The following is a 20,985-nucleotide window of genomic DNA, read 5'->3' on the forward strand; positions in this document are numbered from 1 at the left end:
CCCGACCAGGCTGGCACTCCTGAAGGTCAGAAAACCATGTATACATAGAACACGTACTTCCCATTCTGTGCTCACCCACACCCCCAGACAGGAATGGGCCCCAAGCTGGGGACAGACACACTCATCCCCAAGAAACATGCTTCATCCGTACCCCATATAATAGCCACAGAGATCTAAAATATAAATCAGATCATGTCCCTCCCTGCTCAAAACCCTCCCACACCTCCCGGCAAAGACCATGCTCTGTGGCCTGCAAAGGGAGGCCCTGCATCATCTGGGCCATCACACTTCTGGCCTTTGCCCAGAACCTCCTCTGGGGGACCCCTCTCTCCTTGGAGGCCAGCTTCTACATCCCCTGCCGAGAGGCCTTCTGGGACTTTTCTGGCCACTGCCTTTGGACTTCTCTTCCACCTCCCTACTGCCCTTGAGGGTACAGCTCAAACCCACAAGGTCCTCCACCCTCCAGTTCACTCTTTGTCTATTCTGTGTCCTAGTTCCTCAAAAGCGTCACACCCTCCTGCTTCCAGGCCTTTACATGGTCTATTCTCCTTGCCTAGAACACCCTTCTGTTCCCTCCTACACATGCCTCTGATCTGAGCTATAGGCCAAGTCAGATGTCTTCTGGGCTTCCCATTCCCTGGGGGTGAGTTTGCTTCTCCCACTGGACTAAGAGCCCATAAAGATAGTGATGGGGCCTCTACATAGACTGTTTCCCTCTGGAACGTTCTTCCTCTTTCCTGGCTGACTCCTGTGGGTCTTTGAGGGCTCAGCTCAGACATGTCCTCCCCCAGGAAGCCCTCTCTGTTCTCCCAGCCACCAGGCCAGGTACCTCTTCTGGGCTCCCCCAGGCTCCAGGGGTTCCTCTGTCACAGTCCCAACCTCTCTGGGCAGTCACTGTCTGTCTATTCATGTGTTTTGTCTTCCCCACTGGATTCTAAGCCCCAAGTCATCAGGGATCGCTAGAGTTGTCTTAGTCACTGTTATGTCCCAGTGGCAAGTATGATGTCTGGCACATGAATGACTGCAAAAAATGCTTTTATTGAAGTACTTTAAAAATAACAACAGTATAGGGGCACCTGGGTGGCTCAGTTGGTTAAGCGTCCGATTTGGGCTCAGGTCATGATCTCGCAGTTTGTGAGTTCGAGCCCCATGTCAGGCTCTGTGCTCACAGCTCAGAGCTTGGAGCCTACTTTGGATTGTCTCCCTCTCTTTCTGCCCCTCCCCCACTGACACTCTGTCTCTCTCAAAGATAAACATTTAAAAATTAATAAAAAAATAAAAAATAACAACAGCATAATTCTAATGCCATTTATTGTGTATTTACTATGTGCCAGGCACGTTAAATACTGTTCTCGTTTAATTCCAACAATCCTATGAGGTCGGTACTATTATTATCCCCACTTGGGGAGAGGGGAAGCCTAATCTCAGAGAAAGGAAGCTGCCTGCCCAAATTCACAAAGCTACTGAGAAGCGGGACTCAAATTTGAAGCAGGTGGTTGGGCTCAGAGCCTGAGTTGCTAACAATTATTCAGAATATCTCTCATTGATGGCTCTTGGCTTGTAATTGTCCATCTGGGTCTGGGTGCGACTCCCCCACCAGACTTCAAGGCCTTCCAGGGCAGGGCCCAGGTTGGCTGCATTTCAGAGCAAAGGACCTGGACCAGAACCGGAGTCTGGGAATGCGGTGAGTGGATTAAAGAGTGTACAGATGAGTGAATTAGCGAATGGGTGAGTGTGTGACCCACGCGGCCCCACTCACCCTCGATGAGCCACTCGCAATTGCCATTGACGCTGTAGTTGCCCGCACCATCGGTCACGAAGCCTGGCGCCTCCCGCAGCACTTGCCGCTGCCCCTTGCAGTCCCCTGCCTGGGCCCCGGGGGACAGCGGCCCCAGCAGGGCCAAAGATAGAGCCAGCGCCACGGCCAGAGCCGGGCGCAGGGCCATATCCGCCTCCCGCACTGACTTACAGACGGGACAGGCCGTAAAGATTGGAGAGGACCCTCCACGCGGCGCGAGGCCCTGCAAATGTGACCTCTATAGACGCGACATGGCCTTGTAGACCAGGGAGGTCCAGGAGTTGCACTCCCCCAGAAGGGAGCCGCCGCTGTAGACGGGCTGTGGAAACCGAGGAGTAGATCCTATAGACCCACGAAAGGGCCTGTAAATGGGGTCGTTATGGATGGGGCCAAGCCCTAGGGACCGTGGGAGTCGCTTATAGTCACGGGCCCCCATAGGCTAGCTGACCCCATAAACGGTGTCCAGCAGTAAAAGACGCGAGCCGCTGCAGGCCGAAACGGACCTTATATACGGGTGGGTCCCCAGGGAGCGAAGGGCTCCACAGCCCGGCGGGGGCCTCTATAGAGGGTGCGGGTCTTGCCGGGCCAGACCCGGAAGGTCCGGGAGAGACCCCTCCAGCCGGGGGCGGGGCGCGAGCGGGTGTCGGGGGCGGAGCCCGTCTTTAGGGGCTCAGGCCTGGACCCCATAGACGCACTCCCTGGCTCACCCACCCGCACCTCCCTCCGGAGCCGGATGGGCCAGATCAGAGAGACGAGGGGACGCTCGGGCCAGAGCGGCCTGGGAAGACCCGCTGGGAGGGCGAGGGGGCGGGGGCCGAGCGGCCGCTGTGGGAGGAAAGATGGAGAGGAGACGAGAAGTCGCGGAGCCGCAGGTCAGAGCGGCCCTGGGAGGACTGCAGAGCATCCAACCCCACCCCTCCACAAAGGGAGACTTCCGGAAACTTCCCCGCCCATTTGTTCCCACACGCGTGCGCAGCAGTGGCCTCCTTGGCCTGCGAAGAGAGAATCACACATGCGCAGTGCCAAAATCGTAACCCAAACTCGGGGTACAGGTGGTTGAGCAAAGCTCGTGCCACTGGAGGGCGCCTCTAGCTCTGACTGGAGAAGAGAAGGTGAAAATAAAGGAGCGGCGCAGTAAGAGGGTTCTGTTAGATGATTCATATCTTCAGTTCTCCCAGATTCTGGGCCAACGTGAAGGCCCCTCCCCAAATGCCATTTCACAGATGGACACACTGAGGTCCAGAGCTTGGAACAGTTCATGCTCAGCCCCGCCTCTGAGCACCATCGAGATATAAAGAGGCCATTTTATAGATAAAAACTTAACGAATCCGCTTTATTTTGGCAAGAGGGGAAAAAGTCTTTCTGCCGGGGACCTGAGGGAGGGCCCCCGGATGGAGACAGGGTGGGCAGAGCACGGGTCCGAGGTCACAGAGATCCAAGGGAAGGTTTCAGAGTCGAGACCAGATTCACAATATCCGTCCCAGTAGCAATGGCTCGGGGTCGCGGAGTCCTGGAGAGTCACGGGCAGGGTCCCGACGATCGTCCCTGGTGTTCCGGGGTCCGGCGGGATCAGAGGTCTCGAAGGGGGCCAGGGGGCCGTAGGTCTCGGAACAGCGGGAGCCCAGAATCCGGCGCCGCTCGGGGCAGGGGCTGAGGGAGGGGACGGGGAGAGAGGCTCCCGCGGGACCGTTTGGCACAAGAGTCGGGGGTGGGGGGTGGGGAGTGGGGTGAGCGGGACAGTAGGCACCCCTACCTGGGCGCGAGGGGTGGGGAGGGTCGGGAAGGCCTGGGATGGCAGAGCCCTGGGGCCGGGATAGAGCGGGGATCCGGAGCCCGGCCGGGGCCCGGCGTGCGGCCCATGGGGCGGGGGTGGGCAAGGGTGCTCAGACCGGGGGTGCGGTGCCCCCGGCCGTGTGCATGCTGAAGTATTCGGTGAAGCCGGTGTGCGGCGCCGCCGTCTGGGGCACGAGCGGCTGGTAGGGCGGCGTCGGGCCATCCCAGCTCGGGTCGACCGCCTTGGGGAACCGAGCGGGAAGGGGCGGGGAGGCCGCGCCCGGCTCGGCCGTGGTCACCACGCGGCCCCTCGGGGCCACCGCCGCCGCCACCGCCGTCTCCTCCACCTGCTTCCCGGCCTGGGAGGGGGGTCAGGGTCAGAGGCCGTCCGAGACCCACGGGGGGCAGATGCGGCCCCGAAGGCCCGTCCCCCTCCCCGCAAAGGAGCCCCCCCCTCCCGAGGTGCGGGCGCTGGTGTCAATCAGGGAAGGAGCGGGCGGCTGGGCGCCTGGACAGCGGGGCCAGGTACTCTAGGGGTGGCGTCGGAGCGCGCCGGGCGAACTCCGGCGGCGGCCGGGGAGTGGGTGGAGAGCCGCGGAAGGCGGGTGGCGGGGGCACGGCGCGTGGCGTCTGCGGGGGCGTGCGCAACAGCGCCAGGACCCAGTCCGGCAGGGTGGGCGCAGGCGCCGGGGGGTGGTCGCGGCGCGGTGTTGGGGCTCGGGGCGTGCGAAAGGCAGGGGGTGGGCTCAGGCGCCCGGGCGAGGGGGGCGGCGGCGGGGCCGGGAGCGGGGTCAGGTACTCCAGGGGCGGCGCCAGCAGCTCCTCGTGCGCCGGGGGCGCGGGGCTTACGGAGGAGGCGGGCGGGGGGATGGAGAAGAGCTCCGTGAAGTTGGGCACCGAGTCGCTGATGAACGTCACGTTCCCATAGACGTGCTGCGGGAAGGGCTTGTCCGTGGACTGGCTCCCTCCCGGGCCGGGGGCCCCGGCTGAGGCGATCTGCGACGTGCGCACATGGTACGGGAAGTTCTTGTTGGCCGCCGACGGGCGTGTCATGATCTGGGGCGACAGGCCAGGTGCTGGTTGGAGCAGCACTGTCCGGGCCTCAGGCTGTCTCCTTAAACATGGGGTCGTAAGGATTCCCCCTCACTGGACATCCCCCACCCTTCCCTGCAGTCCTTCACTCCGGATTAGGCTCTCCTACTATAGGCTCTCACAGTTCGCGGAGTTCTGACCTTTTTCCTCCGTCGCAACCCTGACTGTCCTGCGATGCTTCCTCCATCAGAGCCCTGATCACTGACATCACTGGGTAAGTTTCAGTGGCCTTCACTGTCCGGTATGATACCCACTAGCCATATGGGGTTATTTACATTTAAATTAATCCACATTAGGGGCGCCTGGGTGGCGCAGTCGGTTAAGCGTCCGACTTTAGCCAGGTCACGATCTCGCGGTCCGTGAGTTCGAGCCCCACGTCGGGCTCTGGGCTGATGGCTCAGAGCCTGGAGCCTGTTTCCGATTCTGTGTCTCCCTCTCTCTCTGCCCCTCCCCCGTTCATGCTCTGTCTCTCTCTGTCCCAAAAATAAATAAAAACGTTGAAAAAAAATTTAAAAAAAAAATAAATTAATTAATCCACATTAAACCAAAATTTTTGTTTTCAGTCACACTAGCCACATTTAAGTGCTCAGTAGCCCCACGTGGATAGTAGCTATTGTATCAGAGAGCACAGAGTATAGATAAAATATTTTTATAAACACAGAAAGGTCAATTGGACAACAACACCTGATAAACTCTAGAAAGTTAGCTCTGTGAGGGCAGGAATTTGTTCATTCCCTGCTGAATCCCCAATACCTTCTAGAACAGCACCTGGCACATAAGCACCCAATAAATATTGGTTGAATGTAGAAGTGTGTCCCCAACTAGTCTAGTAGATCTTGAGAGCAGGGACTGGGTGTGACTCGAGCACTGCACACCGGAGCCCAGCGCGACCCCTCTAAGGTCATGGGAACAAGCAGCTGAAAGCAGTAAACAGTGGAATGGGGCTGTGCTGAGCTAACTGTGCATTTTTACAAAAGAAACTGGCTGAAGATGAAATATAGCTAAGAGGGCACTGCACTTGGGGGTCCGGGGCCTGCACCTCACCTCTCGCCCCCCAGTTTTTTGAGTATGGGACCTGGGACATGTCGATAAAGCTCCCTGAGCCTCACTGGGGGAAAGGGATGGCAGCACCTACTCGGAAAGATGAGGAGAGGGCAGAGCTTGGCCCGTGATGGTTCTCAGCATTTCTCCTGTTTCTGTCCCTTTCTGACTTCCTGCAGAGCTTCAGGAAGGGCTGTCCTGGGAAGGTGAGTCTGTACCTAAGTCAGGCTCTGGGGTAGAAGATGGGGGACCAGGCCATCTGTGACTGAGTACATTCGCCACCCAGAGCACATTGTGGACCCCTGCGGTCAGAAGCCTGGATCCTCATCAGTGCCTATGCTCCTGTCTGGCTCCCTCTTATGGTTGGCTGTGGAAGGACTGGGCGCAAAGGCCCTGACCTCCTACCAGAGGCCATGGAGCCCTGGCAGGTCACCTCTCCTGTTTGGACCTTAGCTTCCCCTTTCTGTATAGTGGGTGCAACGACCATTATCCATCCTGTCCTGGGGCTGCTCTGACACACAATTAAACAAGGTATATGAACTGTCACCCAGAAGCCCAGATAGGATATAAACCACGGCAAAGAAGAGGTTTAGTGCTGATCCCCTCCAGATGTCATTCAGATCTAGGCCCCCTGGAGCCCCAGCCTGACCCACTCCACCTGCTTCTTCCTGAACAATGGTCTGTGATGGTGCAGCAGATGGAAGAATGTGTCGGTGAAGGGTGGAGTAATGACCAAGGGGTTTGGGAAAGGCAGTGGGATACAGAAGGGAAACGTGAGGGGGCGGGGGGCAGTGCACAGGGTCAGGAATGGGGAGGGGCTGAGAAAGAGGGTGGGGTTCAGTCAGTAGAGCATGAGACTCTTGATCTCAGGGTCACAAGTTCCAGCCTCACATTGATGGTAAAGTTTATTTAAGGAAAAAAAAGAAAGGAAAGAAAGAAAGAAAGAAAGAAAGAAAGAAAGAAAGAAAGAAAGAAAGGAAGAAAGAAGGAAAGAAAGAAAGAAAGAAAGAAGAAAGAAAGAAAGAAAGAAAGAAAGAAAGAAAGAAAGAAAGAAAGAAAGAAAGAAAGAAAGAAAGAAAGAGAAAGAAAGGAGGGTGTGGTCAGTGGAAGAGGCTAGAACACAAGGTGGGAGAGAATAGAAGAGGCTGGCTTCTTGGGGGGACAGAGTAGAATAGCCTGCAGGAATCCAGCGGGCTCTTGGTAAGTGTCTGTTGAATGAGTAAAGAATGAAGAGAAGGAAATGGATGGAGAGCTCAGAACAGAAGGTCCAGGCAGTTCAGGGGTTGGGGAGTTTCACCCACTCTCCACCCATCAGGCTCCCACCCCCACCTGGATGCCCTTCCTCACCAGGAACACGCCATGGGCATACAAATGGATCCCCAGCTGAATGCCATTGACAATCTTCTCCCGGGCCCACTTGGGGATCCCGAAGTTGGCGATCAGGGCCATAACAGGAACGGCAAAGAACCTGCAGGGGAGGTGCTGGTTCAGTAGAGACACTGCCTCTGCCCTCTTCCCCACCCCATGGCCCCAGCCCCCCTGCCACACACACACGTAGGGCCCAGGTGTGTCCCAAATTAGAGAGAAACCAGTGTAACCTTCAGAAGCCACAGATTAAAAGGGGGCAGGAATCCCACTGGCCTGGGAAATTCTGGAAGGCAAAGACTAGGTTGAATTTAACTCCATTCCACCCCACCCCAAATCCTGGCACCTGATAGGAAATCAAAAGATGTTTGCTGAATGCATTAACATATGATAATAACAATTAAGGACTTAACTGCAAGCCAGACCTGTCTCTAAGCTTCTCACGATTGTAAACTCATTAACTCACAATGACTCTTCGAGGCAAGTACAATTTCCATCCCCATTAAACAGATGAGGAAACTGAGGCAGGGCAAAGTTCATTGATTTGTGTGAGGTCATACAACTTACAAGCTTTAGAACTGGGATCTGAGCCCAAGCAGTCAGGCTTAGAATCTGCCTACCGTACGACTATGTTATGTTGAATGATAAAAAATTACAACTAGGTTTTATTGAACACCTACTACGTACCAAACACAAGGCCCTTCTATAGTGCCCTAGGCATGCTCAAGATAACTCTTTATGGGTAAGCAACCTGAGGCACTCTCTCTCTCTCTTTTTTTTTTTAATTTGGGAAAATAATTTTTTCCAGGTCACGAAGTAAGTGGCAGACTGGGTCTGCTGCCTGACTTGCAAGCCCATCAGCCTCACTGAGGAGGGTCTGAGAAATGGGAAGCCCCACAAGACAGGGACAGCTTGGGGGCCCAGCACGTCTCACCAGAGGGTGTAGGCAGCAAAGAAGGGCACGTAAAAGGGCTGCTTCTCCGGGAAGTGACGCAAGGAGATGAGCACAGCATAGCAGAACCACACGTAAGCCGCCACCTGCAGCCCAATGAGCCCATAGCCCGCCGGCGACTCGTACGTGTATAGTACCTGGCCTGGGTCAAAGAACTGCACCCAAGGGAAAGGGTTCATCATAGCTTTGACCTCCTGCCCTCCACACAAGGACCCCAGACCCTAGGCCCCTCCCCCCACCGGCACCCAGGGAGCAGAGCTACTGGGTCACGACAGAAGCAGCAGGAGAGAACAAAATGGAAATAGAAGGACATAGAGGTAGAGTGAGGGTGAAAAAGAAAGAGAATACATTCTCTACCAGGGGTCCAACATGGGGCTAACCACCTACCATGCGTAAGTTTTTCCATTTGCGTCAACCCAATGAGGTGGGTCTTCTTAACACCCCCACTTCGCAGAGGGGGAAACTGAGGCTAAAAGGGGCGGCTTTTGGCCAAAGGCAAAGCCAAGGTGATATAAAGCCTTAGAGGAGCCCTCTGGGATAAATAAGACCCTCCCAATTTTACAGAAGAGGAAACAGGCTTAGAGGGGGTGGGCATCACCCAAGGTCAGCTAGCTGGGAAGGGGGAGAGCCAGAGTGGAATCCAGGTCTGTGTGACTCCTGAACTCTCAGTCATGACATTGAGTTTAAATGTGACAGACAGTGAGAGACAGAGGGAGGAGGAAGAAGGCTCCTCAGAGATGGTGAAGAGAGGAGGCATGCACTTAGAGAGACAGATGGGCAGGCAGAAATCGCAGAGTGGGAGAGAGCGAGCCAGCTAGAGTGCGATGTGGGGAAGGGCTGGCAGACAGGTGGAGGAGGTGGCCAAAAGCTTGGGGAGGGGCGGAGAGGCAAGGCCTGGGCAGTGGGAAGCGGCACTCACCTCAGCCTCGTAAATGAGCAGCACCACGTGGGTGAGAGTGTACAGGGTCATGTAGACAGACAACTTCACGGAGCCCGAGTGGCTGATTCGGCCCCTGGCAGCAGGCCATGAAGGGAGACAGCAGGGGTGGGGGCTGTCAGGGAGAAGCGGGAAGCCATCCCCCCCAGATCCACCCCAGTGTCCTGTTCCCTAGCCCAGCCACACCTCCCCCCAGCACTCCCTCCCGCCCCAGCCTGGGCACCGTGTCACTGTGAATCCCTTCCCCAGAAGGATGAGCATCAGCAGGAAGATGAGGAAGCTGGAGGAGAAGAGCAACTTGGCTGGGAGAAGGGAGGAGAGGGTGTCTCAGACATAGGGCTCAGAGAGAGCCCAGGCACCCTCCCCTGGCCCACTTCATTCTCACCCAAGATCTTCAGACTCTCGTTGCCAATGCCATCAGTGGCATACTGGCCCCAGTAGATGCAGAAAAACAGGAGGCTCAGGACTGAGGGGAGAAAGGACAGAAACCAGCTTTGGGGCATCACTGTTCCCTAGCATTATGATCCAGATGGCCAGAACCCCTCCTTCATCCCCATCAGGATTCTAGACCATTTACGCCCACTGACGTCCTAGGAGACTGGAGCCCAGGCCCCAGCCCCTCTTCTTCAGGATCCAGATGTCCAGGCCCCCAGCCCCTCCTCCCTCAGACCCAGGGGTCCTTGCCCCCAGCCCCTCCTCCCTCAGACCCAGGATCCAGGCCCCCAGCCCCTCTTCTTTTCCTCAGACCCAGGTATCTGGACCCTATGTCCCTCCTCTGACAGAACTCAAAAGCTGGGATACTCTGAAACTCACCCTCCACTCCTGCTGCAGCCATGAACATTTTGTAAGTTGTGTGGAGCAACTGACGACCTTTCAGTAAATCTAAAAGAAAAGTAGGGGAAGGTGGTTCACAGACAGGAAGGGAGACTAGCTCATTCCCCCAACCCTGCCCCCCATAACTCCTAACCCCACCACCACATACTGGACTTACATCCAAAGTAACAGGAGAGGAAGAAGATGAGGAGGAAGATGAGGAGGAAAGTCACATCTGTCTCCAGGATCCCTGCCAATTTTGTAGAAGGAGGAAATGATTCAGTCAAAGCTGGGTGTCCCTCGGCAGTGAGCACCCAACTCTAGACCTCCACAAAGATTCTGGTTTCTGGGTCCGCAATGCTCACCAAACTCATCAGCCGAGAAATGCCGTGTCCAGAAGGACTTGCCATTGGTGAGGACCATCTCATACTCCAACTGCAGCCCATCTCCCTGTGGGAAGTGGGGAGGCCTAAGGGGGGGGGGGCCTGGGCAGGTAGAGGGTCACCAGGAAGGCAAGGAGGAGAAGGCCCAGGTGGCCGGCCCAGCCTCTTACCCCACACTTGCTGAGTGCGATGTACCACCACCTTTCACGAACCGAGCGGAAGCTTCGGCCACTGGAGCAGCTCAGGTAGCGGGTTCCGTCCTCTGACACTACCTGGGAAGGAGCAAGAAGAAGGTTGAAGCCTGTCTGCGCAGCCCTCGGGCCCTTGGCCTTCAGCATCTGCCCATTCCCCCATACCTGACAGCCTGACCAGGCATACTGGGTGGTGAGGTTGATGACCTGGTTGTTCTCAGGCCTGATCACTGACTCCTTGGCCAGGCAGTCCTGGGGAAGGCAGGGACATGGTCACTCCCTGGCCAGCCTCGGCCTTCTTCCCTCTCCCATGCACCCTCCTCACAGCCTTCACCTTGTCCCCTGCCTTGTACACAGCCGGCCACTGGGATGGGTCGTCGAAATAGAGGAGGATGTTCTGACAGCACTTGGCCTGCAGACCCAGAGATTTTGAAGTTTGAGGGTGTACAGGGAACTGGGGTAGCCCTTGCCTTGGGAGGCCAAGGGAATATCTAGCCTCAGCATGGAGAGTGGTGGGGGAAGGCTCACCTCAGGGTATCGGAAACGGAAGTCCAGTCGGCCGTAATCCGAAAGAAAGCAAAATCTTGTCAGGAACACCCAATCCTGGAAAAGAGGCCCAGTCCTCCTGAATCCTTGAGAACTCCCCAACTCCATAGACCCCCCCAACTTTTCTTCCCTACTCTTGGGTACCTGATTTCCAGAGAAGCTTAAGGGGACCAAGTTACCTCCAAAATTCTTGTGATCCCTTTACCTTGGGTCCAGGATTCTTGTCTCAAATGCCCCCCACACAAGTTTCTTCTCCTCCCCTCAAACACTTTTCCCATTTTCCAAGTGCACTGAGAAAGGACCTGGAGGGCCAGGTGCCCATCCCGGCCACCTTCAGTCCCAGACACCATCTGACTGGCATCCCCCGGTTATCCACACGAATGCCCCACGGTGGTCCCAGAGACCACCTCCTACTGGGTAATATTCCAAACGGCCCTCTCCTGGCCCTGAGCAGCAGTGTGAACTCCAGGCTCTCTACGGAGTGAAAAGTGCTGTCCCTTCAGCACCACCTTGGCGTTCTCCCAACCCCCACCCCAAACTCTCACTCTCCCAACCCGTCCCTCCTCCCCGCCCAGCTCTGACCTCAATGTCCCTCCTACAACCCTCAAGTCTCTTCTCGACCCCACGGCGCCTCTCAGCCCCAACCCTGACCCAGTCCTCCCTATTATCCCCAGCCCCAATCCCACCGCGGCTCTCAGGGACGGCCTGGGAAGGGCGGCAGGGGGCGGGGCGGCACCCTTCTCCTTCCCTTCCCTCCGGTCCCCAGGGGCCCGGCGGGTGGCAGGGGAGGGCCCAGCGCGCTCACCTCCTTGGAGCTGAGGTTGCCCCGCACGTACTTGGCCCGGGCGCGGGGGGGCAGTGGCAGCAGCAGGAGCAACAGCGGCGGCAGCAGGCGGCACAGAGCGGGCGCGCGCGGGGGCTCCATTCCGCCCGCTCCGGGCCCCGGCCCCGGCCCCAGCTCCGCTCCGGCTCCCGCTCCGGCCCGGCGACGGCGGCGAGAGCGCGCGGGCCGGCCAGCGCGCGCCCCCGATTAAAGGGGCCGCTGGGCGCCGCTCTCCCCGCCCCCTCCTCCGGGATGGCCCTGCCTGGCGCCTTCTCCATCCGCATGGGAGAGGACGACCCCTCCCCATGCTCTCTACTCCGCCCCAGCCTCAGTTCTCCCTTCTGGGACTCTCCCTGATACCTCTTGCTCCCCTTGTCCTACCCTGAACTCACATTCCCCCGAGCCGTGCCTCCTCCTCCAGACAGCCATCTCGGGATGACCCCCAACGTACAGACCCCAGCTCTGCCCTGACCTCCCCGCCAGCTTAGACCCCAAACTGCTCTTTGATGGCTCATTCCTGCCCTCATGACAGCCATCCCCAGCAGTGTCCACCCGAGATCCCATGGGCTCTGTGAAGTGCCCACAGAGACACGGAGGCTGGAGAGGGTGAACCATTTGCTCTGGGTCACAAAACACGGAGATGGCAGAACGCTGGGCCACAATCACTACATTCCATTGCCTGACCCTGTCCAGTCACTGCTCACCGGGGTGTGAAACCGGGTTGCTGCCAGAAGAGGTGGTGTTGTGAGAAGCCCAGAGCAGACCCAAATCAACCCTCTGGGTTCAAAACCCAGCACTGCCACTTTCTCATTAGACTTCAGCCAAGTCGTGTGATCTCCCAGTTCAGTCCCCTACCGGCTGGTACCAACCTTATGGTTTCCCAGTGGGCAATGAGGATCCCTGGAAGGCTTTACAGAGCAGCGTCCAAGTCCCTCAGCTTCATTTCCCCTGATCAGATTCCAACAAACGTTTCTAGCTTCATTCCTCCCCCTCCACTGGGAAAAAAAAAAAAAAAAAAAAAGTGCTGCTCCTCAAAATATCATTTAAAAAAACTTCCTAAGCCAAGGGGCCAAGCAGAAAACATAAGTGCACAGAACACTTTCAGTGGAGAGTGTGGGACCCATGAAAAGGCAGCCTCTGCTACTTGGCTTGAGCCAGTTGTTGCCGGAAGGGATAGTAGGTCCGCTGCCAGATTCTTTTCCTTCTTTCTCTCTCTCTCTCTCTCTCTCTTTTGTTTTTTGTTTTAGAGAAGCCAGAAATGTTAGGCTTTTTTTGTTTTGCTTTTGTTTTAAAGCAAACTGATTTGTGACAGTAGGCAATTAATTCAAAAATTTTAAATGTATGTTGGGCCAAAGTTAAAAAGTCTGTGGGGTAGATTCAGGCCTCGTCTCCCATTCCGGTCGTGATCTTGCACACACGGTTCCTATGTCCACTGGACCAGGAGCCCATCGAGGGCTGGACCTGGACATGACTCACTCTAGTCCCAGGATATCCTAGGAATATGGACTGAATGAAAATGGTTCCACATCCCCTATTTGCCCTGCTCCAGGCCTTGCACATACTGTCCCATAAAGCAGCGTTTCTAGAATTCCCTGAAATGTTCTTTTCTTCCTCTACTAGTAAGTTCTTACCAATCTTAAAATGTGTAAAGGTCTACATCTGCTCCTTTCTGAGGAACTCCCTCATCACCAGGGACGAATCATCACTCCCCCCCTTGGACTCCCTCAGCCCCTGCACCTCTCTGTCCCCAAGATGCAACCATTGGGGCTGGAACTGTCTGTGCCCACCACTGGACTGGGAATCTTCTGGGGACACAGCCACAGTAGCACTCCCTCTGGGGCCCCAGCATCACCAGAGCTGAGCCTGGCACATAGTTGGCTTCAGTGGGTAGATGCATTGGACTGACTGAACCCCAGGTTTCCCCAGCCTGCTGGCCCTCAAATCCCAAGAAGGTGACAAGTGATGGTATCTTCCCCTCCATCTTGGACCCAGAACTCAGAGCAAAGCAAAGCTGCTTGCTTGGGTCGGCCACTCACTGAAAATCAAGGGGACCATGAAGAAGGTCTTTATTGAAGTGATCAGGAGTGCGGGTTTCCTGCCCCTAGCCCAGCCTCAGTCCCCTCAGTACAGTCTCATAGGTGGAAAGGACCAGGCCTCTGGGCTGCTCTGGGCCACCACCCAGGAGAGGCTGGGCAGTGGGGCAGGAGGGCTGGGGCTCCAATCCAGGGCAGAAGTTCGGGGCAACAAGGGTGATGGTGGCTGAGGCAGGGGTTGCTGTGGGCCGACCCCCCAGGGCCGGGGAGGGGGAGGTGTGGCAACCAGCCAGATGCTTTTCAGTAGGTCAAAGGCTGTTGGGGGGCCCCAGGCTGCCCCAGATGGCGAAGGCAACAAGGGCAAAGGCGGTGGCCAGGGACCTTTTGGTGGCACCAGGCTCACCCTGTGCACCAGGGGAGTGCTGGAGGTGTGAGGCATGGAGAAAGTGAGCTCCTTTGTCCTCTGTTGCCTCCTCTGCCTCCTCTCCCCTGGGGCCTGCTCTGGGCTGTTGATCCAGGAGGGTGTCATCCTTCGTCTTTCAGGGCCCCCAGGCTTGGTCCCTGGCACAAAGGAAAAAAGCATGGGAGACAGCTGAGCTACAGCAGACAAGGAGGAAGGGATCACAGGAAGTAGGAAGTGGACTCACCTGGTAAGGGTGGCTGGCAGTCACGGAGCACCAGGGTAAGGTCAGGCACGCAGCCATGGCAGGCCTGTAAAGTGCCCACGATGGCATCCCTGGCCTCCTGCACTAGGTTCCTCCTGGGGAAGGCCTGTGGCAGAATCAACTGGCACTGCAGCTCCTCCAGCAGCTGCCCCAAGCCAGGGAGCTCTGGGGGACTGGGTGGGCCTGGGCCTGAGCCTCTAGGCACCTGGTTCTCCTTGCCCCTTGACTGGGGAGCTGGTTCTTGGGCCCAGCTTGGGCTTGAGAAGCGTTTGGTGGGGAGTGAAGGGGTGCCGGGCTCCAGGGACCCACTGCTAAGCAGCCGTGCCACATCCAGAGATTTCACCTCATGATTAAAGAGACCCCGGTGCTCCCGGCTCAGCCGGCCCTGCGTTATGACCACGACCTTGGGAACAGTAGGGGCCACAGGTGGATCCTGACTGGTCACAGGAGGATCCTGATGGGTCAATGGCCGGCGGCTGCCCATCAGGGCCTCGTTACGCTCCCGCCTTGTCTTCCGACGACGGACACGACCAGATTTCTCAGGCCGCTGGAAAGGCTGGGGGCCTGGCCCCCGGGGGTCCATAATGTCCTGGAAGAAAAAGATAGGACAGTCATCATCATGCCGATAAATCAGGGACCTAAAAGTGAATAGTGAGAAGAGAAGACAGTTTGGGGTGAGGTGGAAGGCCTATTTACAGAGACAAGATGAGAATAAGATAGTGGGTGGGTACGGAGTGATCGGCAAAGACTTGGTCAAGGAAGGAGTCGTGGGGGTTGGATGGGGTCAAGGGAGTCACGGTGAATGGGGAGGTGTGTCAGAGTAGAGAATAGACAAGGGGTTACAGGGTACTGGGACATGAGAAAGTAGCTAGAAGATGGGGGATGTGGACAGGATCATGAGACCACAGGGTCTGGTGAACTAGAAGGAATTATGGACAGAGGAGAAATCCAGAAGTAGAGAAGGTACTGGAGAATGCAGAAAGTGGAGTGAGATGGTAGAGAGAGAAAGGCAGAAGAGACAGCAACAAAGAAGTAGGAGAGACAGAGAAGACCTCGGGAAAACAGAAAAGGCAACGGAGGAGCTACCAGGAACTGGGCCTAGTCATGGGAATGCGGTGGACTAGGGTAGATGAGGCAAAGGCGGGCAGTTGAGGTTAGGAAAGGGGGGTACGGTTGGTGGCGGCTAGGTAAGGGTGGAGTACCTCACCTCCTGGCCCAATGAAGCCCGTCCCCCACCCACCCCACGTGGCTGTGGGGTGCAATGGCTTCTTTTCCACGGTGACCCTAGTTCATGACGCCCTGTGGACTCCTCGGGGCCTCACGCACACTACACGCATGCGCGTGCACCGCCCACGCCCTTTGACTTCCTGCTCTCGTGAGGCACGAGGAACAGAGTGCCGGTTATGGTCCCACCCTTTCCAGCCTTACTTCCAGAAATCTCTCTCATTTGTCCTTAGGCATCTCCCATACACCAATCTGCTGTGAGACTCGCTGGGCCCGCCCCCTTCATGAATGCTGATTGGCTTAGACTGTCTCTCGGGGAAAGCCGTGAGGCGAGGCACAAGGGGAAAAAAGGGCCATGGCAGTCTCCACTTGCAGCGGGTCCCCAGACAGTCACAGAATTCATCCCTAGAGAATCAGTATAGAGTCGTCATTCAGAGCTAGGATCTGGAGTTAGGCTACCTAGGTTTAAACAACCCAAATTGGCACATTTGAGGTGTATGACCTTGAAAAGTGTGTAACTGCTCAGACCCTCGATTTCCTAATTTGTAAAATGGAGCTGATAGTGCCTCCTTCGTGTGGTTGCTGTACGTATAAAATGAGCCAATACATCTAACTTGAAACAGCACTTGGTTTGAATGGAATGAATGCCTCGAAGCTGTTTCTCACTAAGCTTTGCTTCAGCAACGGCTTCTCTACCTTTTCAACTTATCTACCGACACTAGTCCCCTCAGACTTTAAAATCAAGCTATAGGGGCACCTGCGTGGCTCAGTCGGTTAAGCCTCTGTCTTCCATTCAGGTCACGATCTCACGGTTGGTGAGTTCAAGCCCACACACAAGCCAGCTTCAGATCCTTTGTCTCCTTCTCTCTCTGCGCCTTCCTTGCCTGCTCTCTCTCACTCAAAAATACACATTTAAAAAATAAAATAAAGCTATGGCCAGAGTTTCCCCACGCCCTAATCAGCTATATTACCTGTGTAATACAGCTTACCCAGACTTCCTGAGTTTTCAAAGCCAAACTCAAATACTACTCCTAGGAACCCCCTACTCTGAGTCCTTCTCTTTCTCCTTCCCCTTCTCCACCTCTCTTAATCACAACCTTGATCCTTTCCTCATCTCTGTGTCTGGATCTGTCTTCCCCAACACACTGGGACAAGGCCAGGATTTGACCCATTCGTTTAATAATCATTTAAGTTCCTGTGAACAGCCATAGTACTTGGTACTATGAGTCAGGCCCTGTTCCAGGCAAGTGGACTGAAGCAAAACATGATAAATAAGACTATATTTCAGTATCAACCTACCTAGACAGAATGAATAGATGGGAAGGTCCCATTTGGAAGTGGAGCTACGGGAATGTGGGACCCCCACCTGGTCCCTGAGAAGAGGAAGAGTTGGGAAGACTTGACATTTGAGATTAATATGGGCCGGGAGGGGCCGACCTTAGTTGGCCTTGGCTATGGATGTAGGCTTCAGAGCTTAGACACACCTGTGGGTTTAGAGAGAGGAACAGGCCACAGATCTGCAAGATGAGCTGGGTGGGAGGGGTGCCAGGCTGGACCTGGGCCTTGCAGCATCTCTAATTTCCTTTTTCTTTCTGTACCTTCTTCTGCCCTCTTTGCAGGGCCTGTGATGTTTATAATGCAAAGATGTGTAGTTTAGATTTTATGCCACAAAAACTGGTATTTTTGAGCAGGGGAGGCCTGAGAGCAGATAGGATCACTTAAGTCCTGGCTCTCTCTTAGGATGTCTCCTTACAACGGAGGCTCTATTTTTCACATTTTGCTATCTTTTTTTCTACCCACATCAATAGAAAATGGGAGCGTCCCCACCTAGCCAGGTGCGTACGAGCCCCCCCCTCAAGGGATTCAGGAATGGACTCGTCCACTCATTTCCCTCCCCCACCACCACGTGAATGACACACGCGCGCGCGCGCGCGCGCACACACACACACACACACACACACACACACACACACTCTCTCACACACACAGCTGGCGATCCCTTCCGCACATTTCTCGCTCTACAGCAAACGGATTCTTCCCCCAAGGAAAAGCTCTAGATTTCCCCCGCCCACTCTCGGCCTTTCAGGTAGTTCGCCCCTCCCCCTGACGCCGGTGTGGCGTGTGGGGTTCCTCCCTCCCCTATGGGTGCTGGATGATCTCGCCTCCCCGTTCCCAGGTGCCCGGGTGCGCTGGCCGCCGCCGCCCGAGCCTGAGCGGCCCGGGCGGGAAGCGCCGGACGAGCCCACTGCGCGTCCGCCGCGGGGGAAGCATGGGTTCCCAATTCCACCACCCCTTTTAAGTGAAGGTTTCCGCTCCTGCGGAGGAGGCGGTGCCCGGGATCGGCAGTAGTCCTCGCTAGAGTGCGGGCGTCGGGACCGTCCATTGTTGCCTGGAAGGGAGGGGTGGGCGTGGCGGAGCCACCTCCTCGGCCGACTCTCCCGGGTCGACCTCGCTCGCCAGTCCTGCAGGAAGGAGCTGCGGCGCCAAGATGAGCGGAGAGGAGAACCCAGCCAGCAAGCCCACGCCGGTGCAGGACGTGCAGGGTGACGGACGCTGGATGTCCCTGGTGAGCGACCCGGCCCGCGATACTCAGGAGTCCGGGAGGGGCCTCAGGAGAGCAGTTGGTTGGCGCCACTCTCTCTGTGGGATTAGGAAACTGAGAGCAGTTGGGGTGGTGGAAACGAAGCGGGGAAGCAGAGTGGGGCGGGCCAAGCAGCGCGCGTGCCTTTGACTCCCCTTGTACGTCCCCGAAGCACCATCGGTTCGTGGCCGACAGCAAAGATAAGGAACCCGAAGTCGTCTTCATCGGGGACTCCTTGGTCCAGCTAATGCACCAGTGCGAGGTGAGGCCCGTCCCCCATCCCCTTGCCCCACCCAGGCCTGTGCCCTCGCTGACACATCTGGATCAGAGCCCAAGCCAGACAGGGATGAGGTACCCGAAATAGCCTCAGGCAGCACCCACACCCAAACCTCCGTGTAAGATGCAACATTCTACTGAGAAGGAACTGTGTGACCAGTCTTTGTCACATGGGTTTTTGTGTAGTGAGACTTAAAATCTTAAAATGAGGCTTTCTTGCAAGAAGATTGCCTGAAGTGAGATTCTATTGTTTGCTTAAGGTAGTGCACAGCCCTAATGGATGTCCACAAAGCTGTAGTCTTTCCACCAAGTGAAAGTCAACTGTAATAGCTCTCCACAAAGGGGACTCAATTATGTTACGTTTCCACTAAGTGAGGTCAAACCATGATGGCTTTCATCAACTGTCAATGCTGTTGGTTCAATGCATGCATGACTCAAGCAGAATAGGTTTCCATAAAGTGAGTCTCGCTTCTGTGGATCTCCATGAAAGTGAGACTGTAATAGGTTGGCATAAAGCGAGATTCGACCAGACTGCCTCCATAAGGCAGGGTTCTTCCATTATATGTGGCTTGGACAGAGGGTGGTGGTCCTTGTTGCCAATGCCCTTGTTGCCAATGTACCCACACCACTTCTTGTCTGCAGATCTGGCGGGAGCTCTTTTCTCCTCTGCACGCACTTAACTTTGGCATTGGCAGTGACAGCACGCAACATGTGCTTTGGCGACTGGAGAATGGGGAGCTGGAACACATCCGGCCCAAGGTGAGCAGAGCTTCGGTGGGCAGCTAACGCGCCCCAAGCCTCCCTCCTGACCGCTGCTTCATGCCTTTCTTTCCACAGATTGTGGTGGTCTGGGTGGGTACCAACAACCACGGGCACACAGCAGAGCAAGTGACTGGTGGCATCAAGGCCATTGTGCAACTGGTGAACCAACGGCAGCCCCAGGCCCGGGTCGTGGTGCTGGTGAGAGGGTGGGAGGGCAGGGAAGAAAGAATGGCAGGTGTAGCTGCAGCCGGCACAGTTCTGGGCAGCATGGCACAAAGCAGTGGTTTTCGGGCATAATCTCCAGTTGAAGCTTGCTACATACCCAGCAGCTGTTGTTAAGGTGTTCAGGGACCAGGTAGCTGCTGTTGCCCAAGAAATTGCTGAAGATTCTGGGGGGTGTTGCAAAACTCAAAACAATTAGCCAAAAATAGGCGTTCCTGGGGTGAATCCAGGCTCCATCACTTCCAGCTGGAATATTTCCTCCTCTGAAAGAGGGGTTGACCCTTTGCCATGGTGTCATTTTTGTGATGGATACTTGGAAAGGGGCTGGCACCCAGAAGGTACTTGCTGAAGGGAGTCTCGGACATGGTATCAGGAATTACCCTTCTGATCCCCCACTACTCCATCCCTAGTATATTCTACACCTGGCAACTTCCTGGTGAGGGTGAACAGTTTGTCCCAGAGAACAGGATACCCAGATGTTGGTAGGATGTCTCCTCACAACTCTTGGTGGCCTTTCTCAGGGCCTGCTTCCGAGGGGCCAGCACCCTAACCCACTTCGTGAGAAAAACCGGCGAGTGAACGAGCTGGTCCGGGCAGCACTGGCTGGCCACCCACGGGCCCACTTCCTGGATGCCGACCCTGGCTTTGTGCACTCAGACGGTACCATAAGTCACCATGACATGTACGATTACCTGCATCTGAGCCGCCTGGGCTACACACCTGTCTGTCGGGCCCTGCACTCCCTGCTTCTGCGTCTGCTGGCCCAAGACCAGGGCCAGGGTGTCCCCCGGCCAGAGGCTACACCCTAAGCATCCTTCTTCCCCATTAAATTCTCATTCCTTAGTCTCCCGTTTCTTGCTTTATGGCCAAGCCCTTCTGGGTATCTCAACCTTAACTATGATCTCTGCGACCCTGCAGCTCCGGAGGATGCTCTGTTTCTGCCTGAAGCAGGCATCACCAATCCATCAAGGTACTCAGGTTCTTGCAGGGTCTAGCAGATTTTTACTCTCAGTAACACCCCAGGCAGGCACCATCAGTCAGTAACACACTAGGTGAAACCAGTTTGCACACACTACCCTGCAAGATCAAAGTCAAATAAGAATTCTGGGAACATACTGACCTAGCAGCCAAAGCCCTTCCAAAGCTGCCTTCCCAGTTTTGCCGAAGATTTTCCCCTGGCTGGAGCTTCTGGTGCTCTGGTTGTACCTTAGATGCCATTTCCTACGGAAGCTTCCTGACCCTCCCCATCACAAGCAGTCGTGCCTCCACAGGGAATCTGTCTCCCCAGAGGAGCACTGTCCACGCACTGTGAGGGATGTAACCCAGGAGGCTCCTTTTGGCCTGGGTGCAGTGCTGGCTCAGGCCATGTGGGGGCAGCAGGGGTCACCGAGAACAGCACTGTATCTGGGTTACTGGGCAAACCCAGCCCAGTACCACCTAGGCTCAGACCTCTCAGGCCTTCCTGAGCCCCCAGATGTTGGGACGACTGTGAGAGGCATAGTAGGGAC

General features: G+C 56.0%; 4 protein-coding genes across 11 annotated transcripts in view; 1 reads left to right on the forward strand and 3 right to left on the reverse strand.

The window, feature by feature from the left end:
* Window positions 1-2,708, reverse strand: part of MEGF8 (multiple EGF like domains 8) — a 40,046-nt gene extending 37,338 nt beyond the window's left edge. Inside the window, exon 1 of one of the 2 annotated variants that reach the window (XM_086689888.1) lies at window positions 1,760-2,708. In XM_086689888.1, the coding sequence (XP_086546014.1) occupies window positions 1,760-1,946 (187 nt within the window). In that variant the 5' untranslated portion in view covers window positions 1,947-2,708. The remainder of the gene's footprint in view (window positions 1-1,759) is intronic. The other variant, XM_086689887.1, reaches the window with a different exon arrangement.
* Window positions 2,709-3,110: 402 nt separating this feature from the next.
* On the reverse strand, window positions 3,111-11,893 carry TMEM145 (transmembrane protein 145). 5 transcript variants are annotated; one of them, XM_086689894.1, is made up of 15 exons: window positions 11,697-11,892; window positions 10,874-10,948; window positions 10,680-10,757; window positions 10,511-10,597; window positions 10,325-10,426; window positions 10,137-10,221; window positions 9,950-10,021; window positions 9,772-9,840; window positions 9,344-9,424; window positions 9,182-9,260; window positions 8,941-9,034; window positions 8,004-8,176; window positions 7,052-7,172; window positions 4,421-4,627; window positions 3,236-3,448 (listed from the first exon to the last, which is right to left on the reverse strand). In XM_086689894.1, the coding sequence occupies exons 1-15, from the start codon at window positions 11,814-11,816 to the stop codon at window positions 3,368-3,370; spliced, it is 1,524 nt and encodes a 507-aa protein (XP_086546020.1). In that variant the 5' UTR covers window positions 11,817-11,892; the 3' UTR covers window positions 3,236-3,367. The 5 variants fall into 5 exon arrangements, with proteins under 5 accessions (XP_086546019.1, XP_086546020.1, XP_086546017.1 ...); XM_086689890.1 differs by lacking the exon at window positions 3,236-3,448 and adding an exon at window positions 3,558-3,930; XM_086689893.1 differs by lacking the exon at window positions 8,004-8,176 and having other exon boundaries at window positions 3,111-3,448; window positions 11,697-11,891.
* Window positions 11,894-13,771: 1,878 nt separating this feature from the next.
* On the reverse strand, window positions 13,772-16,673 carry PRR19 (proline rich 19). The gene is made up of 2 exons (XM_025914923.2): window positions 14,395-16,673; window positions 13,772-14,308 (listed from the first exon to the last, which is right to left on the reverse strand). The coding sequence occupies exons 1-2, from the start codon at window positions 14,993-14,995 to the stop codon at window positions 13,836-13,838; spliced, it is 1,074 nt and encodes a 357-aa protein (XP_025770708.1). The 5' UTR covers window positions 14,996-16,673; the 3' UTR covers window positions 13,772-13,835.
* On the forward strand, window positions 16,008-20,320 carry PAFAH1B3 (platelet activating factor acetylhydrolase 1b catalytic subunit 3). Of its 3 annotated transcripts, none has more exons than XM_086689905.1 (6): window positions 16,008-16,220; window positions 18,097-18,202; window positions 18,390-18,479; window positions 19,136-19,252; window positions 19,331-19,453; window positions 19,999-20,320. In XM_086689905.1, the coding sequence occupies exons 2-6, from the start codon at window positions 18,125-18,127 to the stop codon at window positions 20,284-20,286; spliced, it is 696 nt and encodes a 231-aa protein (XP_086546031.1). In that variant the 5' UTR covers window positions 16,008-16,220; window positions 18,097-18,124; the 3' UTR covers window positions 20,287-20,320. The 3 variants fall into 3 exon arrangements, with proteins under 3 accessions (XP_086546031.1, XP_025770401.1, XP_086546030.1); XM_025914616.2 differs by lacking the exon at window positions 16,008-16,220 and adding an exon at window positions 17,571-17,722; XM_086689904.1 differs by lacking the exon at window positions 16,008-16,220 and adding an exon at window positions 17,591-17,725 and having other exon boundaries at window positions 17,960-18,202.
* The last annotated feature ends 665 nt before the right edge of the window (window positions 20,321-20,985 follow it).

The sequence above is a fragment of the Puma concolor genome, chromosome E2 (assembly GCF_028749965.1).
Source record: "Puma concolor isolate L17-30 chromosome E2, mPumCon1.1.hap2, whole genome shotgun sequence".
In the NCBI taxonomy this organism is placed as follows: Eukaryota; Metazoa; Chordata; class Mammalia; order Carnivora; family Felidae; genus Puma; species Puma concolor.

What these genes read in the sequence shown, in the direction of transcription:
- TMEM145 (XM_086689889.1), bottom strand. Translation starts at nt 11,816, where the DNA reads ATGGAGCCCCCGCGCGCGCCCGCTCTGTGCCGCCTGCTGCCGCCGCTG. An exon ending in TCCGTTTCCGATACCCTGAG is followed by an intron (nt 10,758 to 10,873) that starts GTGAGCCTTCCC and finishes CTGGGTCTGCAG; the next exon opens with GCCAAGTGCTGTCAGAACAT. An exon ending in ATGCCTGGTCAGGCTGTCAG is followed by an intron (nt 10,427 to 10,510) that starts GTATGGGGGAAT and finishes GCTCCTTCCCAG; the next exon opens with GTAGTGTCAGAGGACGGAAC.
- PRR19 (XM_025914923.2), bottom strand. Translation starts at nt 14,995, where the DNA reads ATGGACCCCCGGGGGCCAGGCCCCCAGCCTTTCCAGCGGCCTGAGAAA. An exon ending in CTGCCAGCCACCCTTACCAG is followed by an intron (nt 14,309 to 14,394) that starts GTGAGTCCACTT and finishes CCTTTGTGCCAG; the next exon opens with GGACCAAGCCTGGGGGCCCT.
- PAFAH1B3 (XM_086689905.1), top strand. Translation starts at nt 18,125, where the DNA reads ATGAGCGGAGAGGAGAACCCAGCCAGCAAGCCCACGCCGGTGCAGGAC. An exon ending in AGCTAATGCACCAGTGCGAG is followed by an intron (nt 18,480 to 19,135) that starts GTGAGGCCCGTC and finishes TCTTGTCTGCAG; the next exon opens with ATCTGGCGGGAGCTCTTTTC. An exon ending in TGGAACACATCCGGCCCAAG is followed by an intron (nt 19,253 to 19,330) that starts GTGAGCAGAGCT and finishes TTCTTTCCACAG; the next exon opens with ATTGTGGTGGTCTGGGTGGG.